A 13,578-nucleotide genomic window follows, 5' to 3' on the forward strand; every position below is an offset into this window, starting at 1 on the left:
TGGGAAGGGTATGCCAAGACACGGGTCCCATGCTTGCCATGCCACCAGATTCAACTTAGCCTGGCTGATAAGCGGTGAAACCCCGAAAATGGTCCCAGGATGCTTGTCTCTGGTCCAGGGGGGAACTGGCCTGGCAGTTTGTGCAGCACTGTTCCCATCGGGTGCAGGATCAAGACTGATTTGCACATGGCTGGGTCTAGACTGGAATGGCGTGGTGTGCAAAAAGAACAATGGATTTAACCCAGATCTGTGACTGGGGGGAATGTTTGTTTTGCTCAGTATACCGTCCATCATCTGTTCTTTATGCATTTGTCCCCCAAGTGGGAAGAATATACCCAGAAGTGGGTCCCGTACTCACCACACCATCAGATTGAAGCTAGCCTGGCTGAAGAGGGGTGAAACCCAGAAACCGGTCCCAGGATGCTCGTTTCTGGTCCACGGAGGACCTGGCCTGACAGTTCGGGCTGGAGTGTTCACATGGGGAGCAGGGTCAAGACTAATTTGCATTTGGCTGGGTCTTAACTGGGATGGCATGGCATGCAAAAAAACAATGGATTTAACCCAAATCTGTGACTGGGGGTGAATGTTTGATTGGCTCAGCATTCCGTCCATCATCTGTTCTTTCTGCATTTGTCCCCCCTAGTGGGAAGATTACATTCAGACATGGGTCCCGTGCTCACAATGCCACCAGATTCAAGCTAGCCTGGCTGATGAGGGATGAAACCCCAAAACCGGTCCCAGGATGCTTGTTTTTGGCCCAGGGAAAGCCTGTCCTGTCAGTTGGGCTGGACTGTTCCCATGGGGAGCAGGGTCAAGACTGATTTGCATATGGCTGGGTCTAAACTTGAATGGCGTGGCGTGCAAAAATACTATGGATATAACCCAGATCTGTGACTGGGGGTGAATGTTTGATTGTCTTAATATTCCGTCCCTCATCTCCTCTTTTTGCATTTGGCCCCCTAGTGGAAAGGGTATGCCCAGACGTGGGTCCCGTACTCACCACACCACATGATTGAAGCTAGCCTAGTTGATGAGGAGTGAAACTCCAAAACTGGTCCCAGGATGCTTGTTTCTGGTCCAGGGAGGAACTGGCCTGGCAGTTCAGGCTGGACTGTTCCCATGGGGATCACGGTCAAGACTGATTTGTATATGGCTGGGTCTAAATTAGAATGGTGTGGCGTGCAAAAAACAATAGATTTGACCAAGATCTCTCACTGGGGGTGAATGTTTAATTGGCTCAGCGTCCTGTCCATCATCTGGTCTTTTTGCATTTGTCCCACTAGTGGGAAGGGTATGCCCAAACGTGATTCCCGTGCTCAATATGCCACCAAATTCAAACTAGCCTAGCTCATGAGGCGTGAAACCCCAAATTCGGTCTCAGGATGCTTGTTTCTGCTCCAGGGAGGATCTGGCCTGACAGTTTGAGCTGGACAGTAGCCATGGGGAGCAGTTTCAAGACTGATTTGCACATGGCTGGATCTAAACTGGCATGGTGTGGCGTGCAAATAAAACGGTGGATTTAACTCAGATCTGTGAATAGGGGTGAATGTTTGATTGGCTCAGCATCTGTTCTGGTTTCTTTTGTCCCCCTAGTCGGAAGGGTATGCCCAGACGTGGGTCCCGTGCTTGCCACACCACCATATTCACGCTAGCCTGGCTGATGAGGGATGAAACCCTGAAATCGGTCACAGGATGCTTATTTCTGGTCCAGGGAGGACCTGGTTTGGCAGTTCAAACTGGCCTGTTCCCATGGGGAGCAGGGTCAAGAATAATTTGCATATTACTGGGTCTAAACTGGAATGGTGTGGTGTGCAAAAAATTATGGATTTAACCCAGATCTGTCACTGGGGGTGAATGTTTGATTGGCTCAGCATTCCCCCAATCATCTGTTCTTTTTGTATACTTATTGTTACTCAATATGCTTGAAAGAGGATGTTTACGCTAATGGGAATAATAGTAACTAATGCACAAGGACATGTTATGTATCTTAATCAGTGCATGACGGTGGAAGGGTTATAAATTGTTTATTATTCACTGTGTAATTTTAGTACACAATGATTGCTTAATATGTATACTAATAATTATGTTTGTTTTCTTTTTTCCCTGTAAGAATGTCTTTCAACATATATAATATTGATTCATCATTGGTTAATGACATGCTACTCATTTTACAGTATATAATGATATACCGGCTGAGAAATTAATTTTATCCTTTTTAATAGTCACAATTTTAATCGTTTTAGTGTTTGTGCAGTAAATAGACTGTTCTATTTTGCATATTAGCTTGTGACAAAGATAAATGTTGTACTGTACTATGCTTTAGCTATTTATTTACTTGTCTTTCATGGCAAAATGCTGAAAGGAGTATTTGATGATGATAATTTAAATTTAAAATCTGAAATATGCAAAAGCTATTTGAAGTTTAATAGGAGGTGATATGACTATTGCAGGGTGGGAGGGTGAACAAGCACCTCCTGAGGATATGCCTGCTTATCATATGATGATTGAGGAAGGGTTCCATACATGTGTATGGCTTCGCCAATGGTGCAAGATCACTGAAAAACAGGGTATATTGTGCTTTCATAGTTGGAGTACATTTAATTTGAGAATTACAGACAGACCATGAGAAACACTTTGTGACATCAAGCCACCTCCTAGATCGATACAATTTGAAGAACATTGGGCCTTATTACGAGTTTTGCGGTCTGACTTCTAAACCCTCGCCAAGACCACATTGCTGGCCGTCTTCCAACTGCCATATTAGGAGTGTGGCTGTGGCGGTGGGAATTGTATTTCTATATATATTGATGCCTTTGTGCAAATTTTGACTGCATATGTGTCGAAGGTACACATGTGCATGATACATGTGGAAAAATACCACCTACCCTTTGCCGGAGTCCTACCCATATGTCAGCAGTCCTGGAAAATGGGTATATAGTATAAAGATCACTTACCTGTGTTTCACTGCAGATGGGGTCATATTCCTCAAAGTGAAGATGCTCCTGCGTAAGGGGGTGCCTGGAGAAAGGGATCCATGTCAAAATCTGCGGAAAGAACAGGAAAGGGGTGACTATGCATGCCAAATCCTTACTTTCCGCCGAACTTTAGTTGGTGATCCAACCGCCACGGTCGGCTCGTGTAAAAGTAAACTCATAATACTGGTGGTGGTGTTGCTCCTCGGTACCGCCCAATGGAGGTTGCCTTCCATCGACCGCCGCCTGGTGATTGGTGGTGTGCTGGCGGTGCAGGCCGTCCAGCCGTGGTCTCTGCACATGCACTACTCCCAATTCTTAATACGGTGGACAGACCGCAGAGCTCGCCGCAGTCGGACCGCCATCATTGGTACAGCGGTACACAGACCGCCAAACTCTTAATAAGGCCCATTGTGTTTAGGAGAAGTTGGCTCGTACTAGAGAAAAAGAGAAATGCCAAAGATGTGCAAAGAAAGCAATGAGAAATTATGCAGATGCAATGTGGGATGAGCAACAACAGATGTGGAGAAAAAAATATACTGGAGGGAGCTAGATTAATATATCCTGGCATTACTAATGAAACATCTAAGAACCCTAAAAACCTGAGAAATCAGAAAAGCCAAAAATGAAGAATGACAAAAATTATTTGATTCCGATAGTGATTAAGCAGATGAGATATTAGATTAGATTACATTATTGGCTGGACATCCACCACCTGATGTGGCTCATGTGACAACTACTGAAGGTATTTCAATTAATAATATGGCTGTGGCTAAAGCCCCTGTTGATCCAAATGCTTTCCAGGTTGAAAGATCATTACAGATGACACTGCCTATTATGACACAGCCTGCTGTACAACCTATTACACCAAATAATGTGCCAGTCGAAGTTGAGACTGTACTGGCCGTGATGCCTACAGGTGTAACTGATTCCATTGTGACTGTACCAGCACCTGCTGCTAGAGTTACAACAGCACAACCAGTAGAGAAGTACACACCGAATTAGAGGACGTTTAGATTTAGAACATGTGAATCAATACCAAGAAAAAGAGTTATTTGTGCAACGAAATTACTAGGCGTGCGGCAGATACACATGACAAAGTGACTAACTTATCAAATTGCAGAACACGTCTAAAGTATATTTACATGATGAGTCAATTGAGGGAATGCGTTCTTTAGGAATGCAATTGCACATTATTGAATTAGTGAAATGTGTCCATAGATCAGTGGCGTCACAAAGATCCTCGCAGCCCCTGCTGGGGTGCGGGGGGATCCCGAGCTGCAGGGGGCCCCCTCAGTACAGTACTGTGGCCTTTGAGCTCCTGATTAAATCTGGAGAAGGGCTCCCTCCCTGTACCTTGAAGGGTGGCCCCTCAAGTTTCGTTACACCACTGCCATACATACAATGAGTTTGAGAAATTAGAAAGCAAATATGCAAAGAAACATGAAAAAAAAGAAACAATCAGAGGCAACAGGAAAGCCACCTCCAGGTCTCCCAGCTGAGGGTGAAGCCTCGGCATATCCATTAGGAGAAATACCAGGTGGAGGGTATGTTCATGTGCCTTGGAGTAGAGGAAATCTTGCAGCATTTTTCGAAATTGAGAGAGAACCCATTGCTGGGGTACACGAAGTTGAAAGATTTGTTAAAATTTCAAAAGTGTTGTGGATTGATTTGCATGCATTCTTGAATATTGTTGTGCCAAATCAATTTGTGGCTGAATGTAAAATTGCTGTACATTGGCCTAATTCAGAGGCACCGAGAGTTTTCACACTAATGCACCATCACGTATTGTGAGAGATAAATACAATAAGGTGAACACTTTCCTGAAAGATTTGAATTATGGGGTCGATTAGGATGGCGGTGAATCCGCATCCTCTCGGCCGGTGGAAGCCACCACCGGCCCGGAGGATGCGGATTCACCACTGCGTTCCCTGTAAACACCACCCACCAGATTAGGATGGCGGTGGGATCAGCGGTGGACGGCAGGTCTGTCCGCCGCTGATCCGCGGGGTGTAGCCTGCGACACCGCCAGCCAAATTAGGAAGCGTGTGTAAACATGCTTTTCCGCTGCAGTTTTTCCGCTGTGGAAAAGCATGTGGACCTTTGCTTCTGGGGGGCCCTTGCGGGCCCCCAGGATGAAGGGGGGTGGGGATGCACATGGGGGGTACCTATGGTACCCCCCTGCATTTGCATGCACAAAGCAGCAGGCACCGCGCGGTGCCTGCCGCTTTGTGCATGCAAATGTAATGCATGCATTTTTAACATTGCGGCGGGTGCTGCTTGTAGCAGCACCCGCCGCAATGTTAAAGATACAGGATGTTCCTAATTGGCATGGAGGGAACGCCGCTGCTCTTGCGGACGGTCCCTCCACCACGGGGGTGGCCATCCTAATCGGCCACTATGTTAGGATGGACAATATCCAGCAAAAGGAGATAGAGTCTGTGCATGAGTTTTATGAGAGTTTGTTCAGACACAGTGGTTAGTTCCGTTAAGGTGTGAGGAAATGAGGGAAAAGCCATATTCAGCATCAAAATTAAGCAGCCAAAATTATTCATACTCCTATCATGCATGCATTCAGAGAGTTAATATGGGGTCTTTGGGGATGGGAATGTGATGCGTGATATTCACTGTAATATCATTCCCCAGGTGTACATGATGTTCCATTGTAAGTTTGCATTACGAACCTAGTGGCCACATGGCATCATGCATACTGACAAATAACTAGCATGTTATCCTCAACTGGTGGAAGATGACGCTGTCATGTGAGCTGTCATGCGTTGAACTAGGAAGGGCTGTGTGCATATGAGTGACGAAACCCTAGCATGACAAAAAGCTTGCACACTGATGTGAAGTGCCAGTGATGTCTACAGCAATATGTGTGTGCCTTGTGACATGGTGTCTGGCGTGCCACATCTGTGCAGTCAATGACAACTAGCACACAATGGAAATCAGCTATAGCACTGCAATGACGTGGCACCTGTTGTCTGCCCTGCAGTCATTGCGGCGTCGTGATATGCTGCTACACTTGGCTGGCATGCATGTCAACACCTGGTGTACGCACCAGGATTGGGTGGCCTGTGCGATGCAAGCCTTGGCCCTGCCAGTCCTCTGAAATCATTCAGTGGCCAAGAAGGGGAGTGCGACCAGTATGTTGACATGCTCAGGTATGGCATGTTAGCGCGCCGATATTGATGTGAGTGGTTGCTACTATTCTGCATCCATGTCCAGGATCACATCAGGAGAGAAGTGGTATCTTGTCAATGCCTTTTCCTGAGACTTACCAAAGAGATTGATGCTCTTCCTTTACATCCTCTCCGTCTTCATCAAGTAGTTGTTCCAGTGAGTTATTTCTGTGAGTAGTTTACAAGATTGAGCCATATCTTAGCCTAGAGTAAAATGATCCTACTTAAAGAAAATGCTTTGTGAATCAACGATAGATATTCAGACATAACTGTATAATGTATGTATATGTATAAATTGTTTTATAACGCGCTCTGTTACTTGGGAGTATCCTGGCGCGATAGAAAAAAGCGGGGGAGAGCAGCAAGGATCGACTTATGTCACACTTCTAAACAGATGGGTTTTAAGATTTTTCTTAAACTGGGCTTTCATAACTCATATCTAAGCCTGGAACAAAACAACTACTCTCAGAAAGTGATTTGTAAATCAGTATTTTCTAGTAAATGTTTGATAGGGAGACATGTATATGTCATCCAGATACTAATATTTTGCTGAAAATGTTTGTCTTCTTGCAGAACTACAGATTTGCTCTATCAACAGGTGCACAGTCCGTTAATGGTTATCCAGTTTTAATGAACATCATTAGCAATGCATTTCTAAGAAACTACAGCTCCACAGAGCGCATCCGGATTTGGAACAATGTGTTTCTGGAGGTGAGTAAAATATGTGATTATGTGAACCTTGTCCCATTTTTATATGGATTGAATAAATAAAGTTGTTACTGTGTGGAAAAAAGGTGAACCTGCATGCCAAAATTTCCAAAGCAAATCAGGAGCTGCGCAGTTGAAGTTATTTTTGCCTCTTCTAATGCATTAAAAAGAGAAAAGAAATATTGGCCTGGTTTAGAGAGCGGCAGACAAGGTACTCTATCACAAAGGATACGAGCTACCCTGTCTGTTGATAGAGCGCGCCCCGCACTCTGTATGCATAGGTGCATTATATTCATGATTTCCATGCTTCTACGTTTAGTTACTATGGGCTAGATGTAGGTAACTCTAATTTACCGACTCATAAATACGAATTTTACCGATTCGGTATTTATAAATCGATAAATTAGAAGGAGGGAGATGTAGGTAATTTTTTATTTTGAATTACCGAATCTGTAACATTCGGTATTTACCGATACGGTAAATACCCAATCGGTATTGCCCATTGATTCTTATGGGCCTTGAAGCCCATAGGAATCAATGGGCAACACCGATTCGGTATTTACCGAATCGGTAAATACCGAATCCTGCAAGGGTGCAGGGGGTGTCACTTTGACACCCTCTAGTACCCCAAGTACAGGTTTGTGTGACATGTGGCACACATACATACCGTAAGGGCATGTCTGTGTGTCACATTGCACAGGTGTGCATGCACAGATGTGCATGCACACCTGAATTCGGTATTTTACCACCCAATAGGATTGGGTGGTAAAATACAGACTCTTAAGGGCCTGTGGCACTCTTAGGAGTGTCAGCTACATATGGATTTACCGAATCTGTAAATATACCGATTCGGTATTTTACCGATTCTGTAAATTTACCGATTCTGTAAATTTACAGAATCGGTAAAATATAGGCCCCCTACATCAGAAAACCCTAATACCGGTCGGTAACGGCCGAATTCGGCCGTTACCGACCGGTATTGGGGCTCCTACATCTGGCCCCATATGTATTGAGTTATATAATCAATAATATGTATCCGAGTATATTAGTGAACTTATCACAAGGTAATTGAGTGTTTAAATGAATATGTATGCACAGTAATATCTGCCACTATAGGTGCAAGATGCCCTTATAATCGTATACATGTATTCACAGTTTATTAAATTGTCTGTATTTTTAGGCCACAGTTATGATCCTTCCTGTTTTTCTCCAACTTCCAGTGAATGAATTAATTAAATAGTTGTTGTTGTGAAAGAAGGTAGTTGTGATCTCACCCCTTTCAACTCGTTATTTTCAACGGAACTGATACCAGGGATGCTTTGAAGATGCCTGAGAGCGAGAAGGGAGGATCGTCTTCGTGTCTGGCTGGTGAAGGATGCAAGATCATTCTATGAAATACCTTTTTAATTGGAAAGACTTTGATAACAAACCCACAGAATAGAAAGTTACTGGAATGAACAAAGAAAAGTTGTTTTTATAATAGAGTCTCAGGGACAGAGCCCCAGACTTCTGTTAGCTTTCGGAGAGAAAGGAGTATCTGAGAACGAGCTCCTTGCTTAAGCCTTAGGAAGACTACACGTGCTGACACCTTTGGGAGCCTGATGGGAACTCTAGATAGTATTCCTTCTTAGCATAGTGTAGGTAAAGATTAGGTTAAACTTCCTGATGAAAAAGAATATTGATACAGCTTTACTCCTTAGTTGTTTTCTATTATTGGAACTTATTATTGTACTCCTCTTAAGCCGCATTACTTATATTCGAAGAATCGGCTCAGTATTGGTTTTCCTATACTTAAATATATAGTGATCTTGAGATGCGTTTATATTCTGTTATTTTTGGCCTCATAATAAATTTTCAACTCAAGAAGAAAGGAGTCTGTGGTCTTTCCAGGTAACCTGTATTGAGATAGTATTGTATTGTGTTTCCCCTTAACCATCTTTTGAGGTAAATAAAGATCCATCAGTGCCAATGCTCGAAGATAAGACCCAGGTGTACTTTGGCTTAATCACTGTCAAACTCTCAGGCTGCCCGCTTCATTTGGAGACAAGCAGACCATAAGCTTTTTGATAACAGAGCCCCCGTTGACACCGAAGATGGAAACCTTCCTCTGATGGCCCAAAGTATAGGTTGTCAAAAGTAACAAGGGAACCCTCAAGGTAAATAAGGACCTTGGGTATCAAACATAAACAAAAACAGTGGTCCTTTAGTAAACAGATAGCGAGCAAGATAAATATAGACTGAAATCAGAGCTATATTATACATGTCCAGCTGGCCAGTAATTTAATAATGCGAACAATATGATCAACCGGAGTTCAGAACATCAATTTAGTGGGAAACATTCCTGTAACCTCTCTGGAACATAACAAATACAAAACATACACGAAGACATTTCAGGCAAGACAGGTATAGCTTGTCAAAATGCAAATGCGACCAAGCTTAGTTTAGACACTCAGTGCGCTTGTTTTACACAGTGGAATAATGCGCAAACCTGTCTAACATGGGTCGACGATGTTTCGATCCTTTCAGCATGATACTAGGATCATCTTCAGGACATTGATAGGTACATGCCTGATGAGATAAAGAAATTGCCTGTGGGAGAGGAAGGGGGGTAGGGAAAGGAAGATAGGATTAGGAAACCTAATAGTGTATTCTAAAACAAAAGCAGCAAGTCCTGATGTTGCAAGTATCAAGCATCCAAACTGTTGTGACAGTGAGAATTGAGGTTTAAGAACAATACATTCTGAACCAAATGCTGGTTTGTGATTGTGGTAGCGCGAAAAGGCCAATGAGGGCATGCCAGTCAAGAAGACTTAATCAATATCGGGAGCAGACACATGGAGAAGGTTCATATCGGCACTGAGTGAAGCCGGTGGAGCAACCTAAAACATGCGCCGGCTTATGAGGAGCACAGGGATGACTCATGAGTATAATCATACTTAATTACTGTCAATGGATGGAGGATAAGAATCCATGCAGTTATGAAAATACCGAACTAAAGGTATTGTTGCATTAATGATAAAGGTCCGCACTAAGGACAAGTACCGTCGTGCATTAGCGATAACATGCCAAGTCGAAAGGCAAAAACATAATGGTAAACCCGACAAACCTCAGCAAGTGAGGGAACCAGCTTGTAATGTCCGCTACAAGGGAGATGTGCTGGGGTGTGATTGAATCTGGGGAAAAGAGAATTCCTTGTTGTAAGGAACCGTGTGATATGGTACAAAATTGAAACAACATGCGGGACGGGTGCAGGCTCACCTCTGTAAAAATTACAACTCCAGAGAATATAGTTAATGGATCCGGAGACTGCATCTACGACACATGACAATGCACTGTTAAGGAGAAAACGAAGCCAAGCAGCTTCAGATTACGGACAATCCAGGGAATATTAATTTAAGGCTATAAACGCCTCCAGCTAAGGCCTAACAAGACCACAAGTAATGCGTAACAACCCTTACCATTAACACGCAGCATCCTCGCTGGTAAACGACGAGTGACAGTGTGTGAGCGGGACGGGAGAGAATTAGTGGTGTAGACGCTAGTGCGTGCGCAAGCAATCCCGCAATGCCATCTTGGGTGAGGGGATTAGAAAGAGAGGAAATACTAGATAAAAAGAGACCGGCTGGGATTGCCGAAGGTGGGAGATTGCTATCATAAAGTTGAGAGTTATTATAATTACGATGTTATGCAATTACAATTTCTAAATTAACGGCAATTGCAGGATGTGTACTCTGTATTCCGATTGTTTGGTTTTGTGATGTGCATAGAAGAGGCGGGGAGAAAATGCAGTAAATAACATACAATCACAGCAGTGCAGATTGAAAAAATGGAAAACATAAAATACATTATACTGTAAGCAATAGAACAAGGATGTGTCGGAATTGTCCCTTATCAGCTGATATGGTTGACGACTGGCTCAGCATGGTGCAACAACCCTTGCTTCTTATAACAAGTTGGCCCAATCCTCATTCCGGTTGAAATGAAATGAAATGAAATTGGGTTTATAGAGCGCATGGCTGCCCGAGAGCGTCCCAGCGCTAGTACAATAATCACAGAACACAAGAGGAAAGAAATTATGGGGCCTTGGGGAAAAGGAAGGTTTTAAGTGATTTTCTAAATTTCAGGTAGGAGGGTTCCTTCCGTAGATCCCTGGGGAGGGCATTCCACTTTTTTGCTGCATTCAGCGAAAACCGGCGGCCTCCAGTGCGGGCTTTCCTCACTCTGGGTGTGATGGCCAGGTTTTCTCCGTCGGACCGAAGAGCCCGTGCCGGTTTATATGGACAGATCAAACCCTTCAGGGCCGGAGGACCGTTACCTTGCAGGGATTTGTAGGCAATACAGAGTGACTTAAAGGAGATTCGCTCCTGAATAGGTAGCCAGTATAAAGCTCTGAGCAAAGGTTTGGCTGAGGCCCATCTGGAAGCCCCCAAGAGAAGCCTGGCTGCAGCGTTCTGTACTCGTTGCAAGATGTTGATTGAGGCCTGAGGAGCCGCCAGGAGGAGAGCGTTGCCATAATCTAGTCTGGACAAGATTAGGCCCTGGATTAGGAGTTTTCTTGATTCGAAGGGAAGAAGGGGGAGGACCTTCCTTACAGCCCGCAGTGATCCAAAGCACCCTCCTGCAACCTTCTGCGCATGGGTCTTGAAAGTTAATTGGGGTTTAAACCAGACCCCGAGGCTTTTAACTTTCTCCTTTGGCGATGGTAAGTCCCCCATACAGGGAGGCCAATGCTCAGAGGACAAGGATGAAAGTGGGTGGCCCATGACCATGATCTCGGTCTTAGCTCCATTGAGCTTGAGTTTAGAGTCAGTCATCCAGGAGGAAATGGCAGTTAAGCATCTTGAGAGGTCAGATGGGTGTCCCCTTTGTTGTGACAGCGAGACGATAAGTTGTGTGTCGTCTGCATAGCTAATGGACTTAATCCCGAAGGGGGCTACTGCCTCCTCTAACGGGGCCATATAGACATTGAACAGTGTGGGGCTCAGGGAGGAGCCCTGAGGAACCCCACACTGAAGGGGAACGGGTTTGGACATCGAGCCATTTTCCCAAATCCTAAAGGATCTTTCCTCGAGGAAGGATTCCAGCCATCTGAGGGCTGATCCAGTGATGCCCAATTTGGCGAGGCGCTGGACCAGGGTTGTATGGTCAACGGTATCAAATGCAGCGCTAAGGTCCAGGAGGATCAGGGCCGCTGATCCCCCTGAATCCAAGATGCATCTTGCCTCTTCCGTAGCCACTAATAGGGCAGTGTCCGTGCTCTGGCCAGGGCGAAAACCCGTTTGGGAGTCACTCAGTAGGCCGTTCCTCTCCAAGTATTCTGAGAGCTGCCTATTCACCACCTTCTCGGCCACTTTGCCCATTCCAGGAAGCAGGGAAATTGGGCGAAAGTTGGCCAGGTCTGACGAGTCTAGGCCTGGTTTCTTAAGGAGCGTTTTGATTTTGGCTTGTTTCCAGCTCGGGGGGTCAATGCCCGTGGCGAATGAGGTGTTTAACAGCTCTGTGGCCGTAGGTGAAATTGTGCTCAGAATTTGCTTGAGGATGTGCATAGGGGCTGGGTCAGATGGGGAGCCACTTTTTATGGTGGCTAGCGTGTTGCAGAAGTCTTCCCTAGTAATGCCGCTAAACGCATTGAGTTGGGGGCAGGAGGAAAGGGGGGGGACTTCTATCGATAGTGTAGCGGGCACTTGGGGAAGGCTGTCGAGAATTTTTTGTATTTTGCTATCAAAGAACTCCGCTAGCTGGTCACATCTTAATTCGGGGTCCTTATGCGTCATTATTGGAGCTGGTATTTTGAGCAACTGCTTGACAATTTTAAACGTTTCCCTGGAGGAGTTAGCGGACGTTTTAATTTTCTCCTTAAAGAAATCTGCCTTGGATTTCTGCCGAGCAGTTTTATAGAGTCTCAGGGCAGCCTGGTAGGAGGTTTTACTAATGGGTGACCAATCTTTCCTCCACTTACGTTCTAATTTTTTACAGGCTTTTCTGAGATCTCTTAGTTCAGTTGTGAACCAAGGGGATTTAAAGGTGCTGCTCTTTTTTGTATTCAGTTTAAGAGGCAGAACCGTGTTCAGGGAATTGGTAAGCCAATTATTGAAATTTACATCTGCTTGCAGTACATCCGAATCTGCATCGGGGGTAGACTGTTCAAGGGCAAGAATCAGGTCCTTCACCGATAACCTCGGCCAATTTCTTTGAAGTATACGGGGGCGGGTGGCCCTGTCTAGTTCGGGATGGATTTCCCAAGAGAAAGGGACTAAGTAATGGTCAGACCAAGGTAGGGGCAAAGGGGGTTCAGCTCTCAGCTGGGGAATATTTGAAAAGATGGGGTCCAATAAGTGGCCTTTATTATGTGTAGATTCCTTATTTAGGAGATCTAGTTCAAAGGTTTTTAGGTTTGAGATAAGATCAGCAGCTGCTTTATCATTAGGATCATCGAAGTGCAGGTTCAAATCTCCGAGAACCAGAACGTTAGAGGCCCGGGCTGCTGCTGCTAAGGTAGTTTCTAAAAGGGACTCTGAGAGGCCATTTCTGATACTGTTGGTGCGGATGATCATCCTGAGTTCTTCTTTGTTGAGGATCTTTGCCAGATCGCCACCGCAGGCGGTTCTTTCATGACTTTGACAACTGTCCACTTGATCTCATTCTCATTGTGCCCTGCTTCAGAAAAATGTTCAACGAGGGGGGCATTAGCAGTTTTACACCGGACTCTGCTTCTG

The 13,578-nt window shown here is 44.8% G+C and overlaps 1 protein-coding gene across 1 annotated transcript in view; it reads left to right on the forward strand.

Annotated features, from left to right (window-relative positions):
• The window catches only part of LOC144770056 (ABC-type organic anion transporter ABCA8-like), a 2,854,033-nt gene that overhangs the window by 1,986,447 nt on the left and 854,008 nt on the right, over positions 1 to 13,578 (forward strand). Inside the window, exon 22 of the mRNA XM_078654287.1 lies at positions 6,728 to 6,865. Coding sequence (XP_078510413.1) covers positions 6,728 to 6,865 — 138 coding nt within the window. The remainder of the gene's footprint in view (positions 1 to 6,727; positions 6,866 to 13,578) is intronic.

The sequence above is a fragment of the Lissotriton helveticus genome, chromosome 7 (genome assembly GCF_964261635.1).
Source record: "Lissotriton helveticus chromosome 7, aLisHel1.1, whole genome shotgun sequence".
Lineage (NCBI taxonomy): Eukaryota > Metazoa > Chordata > Amphibia > Caudata > Salamandridae > Lissotriton > Lissotriton helveticus.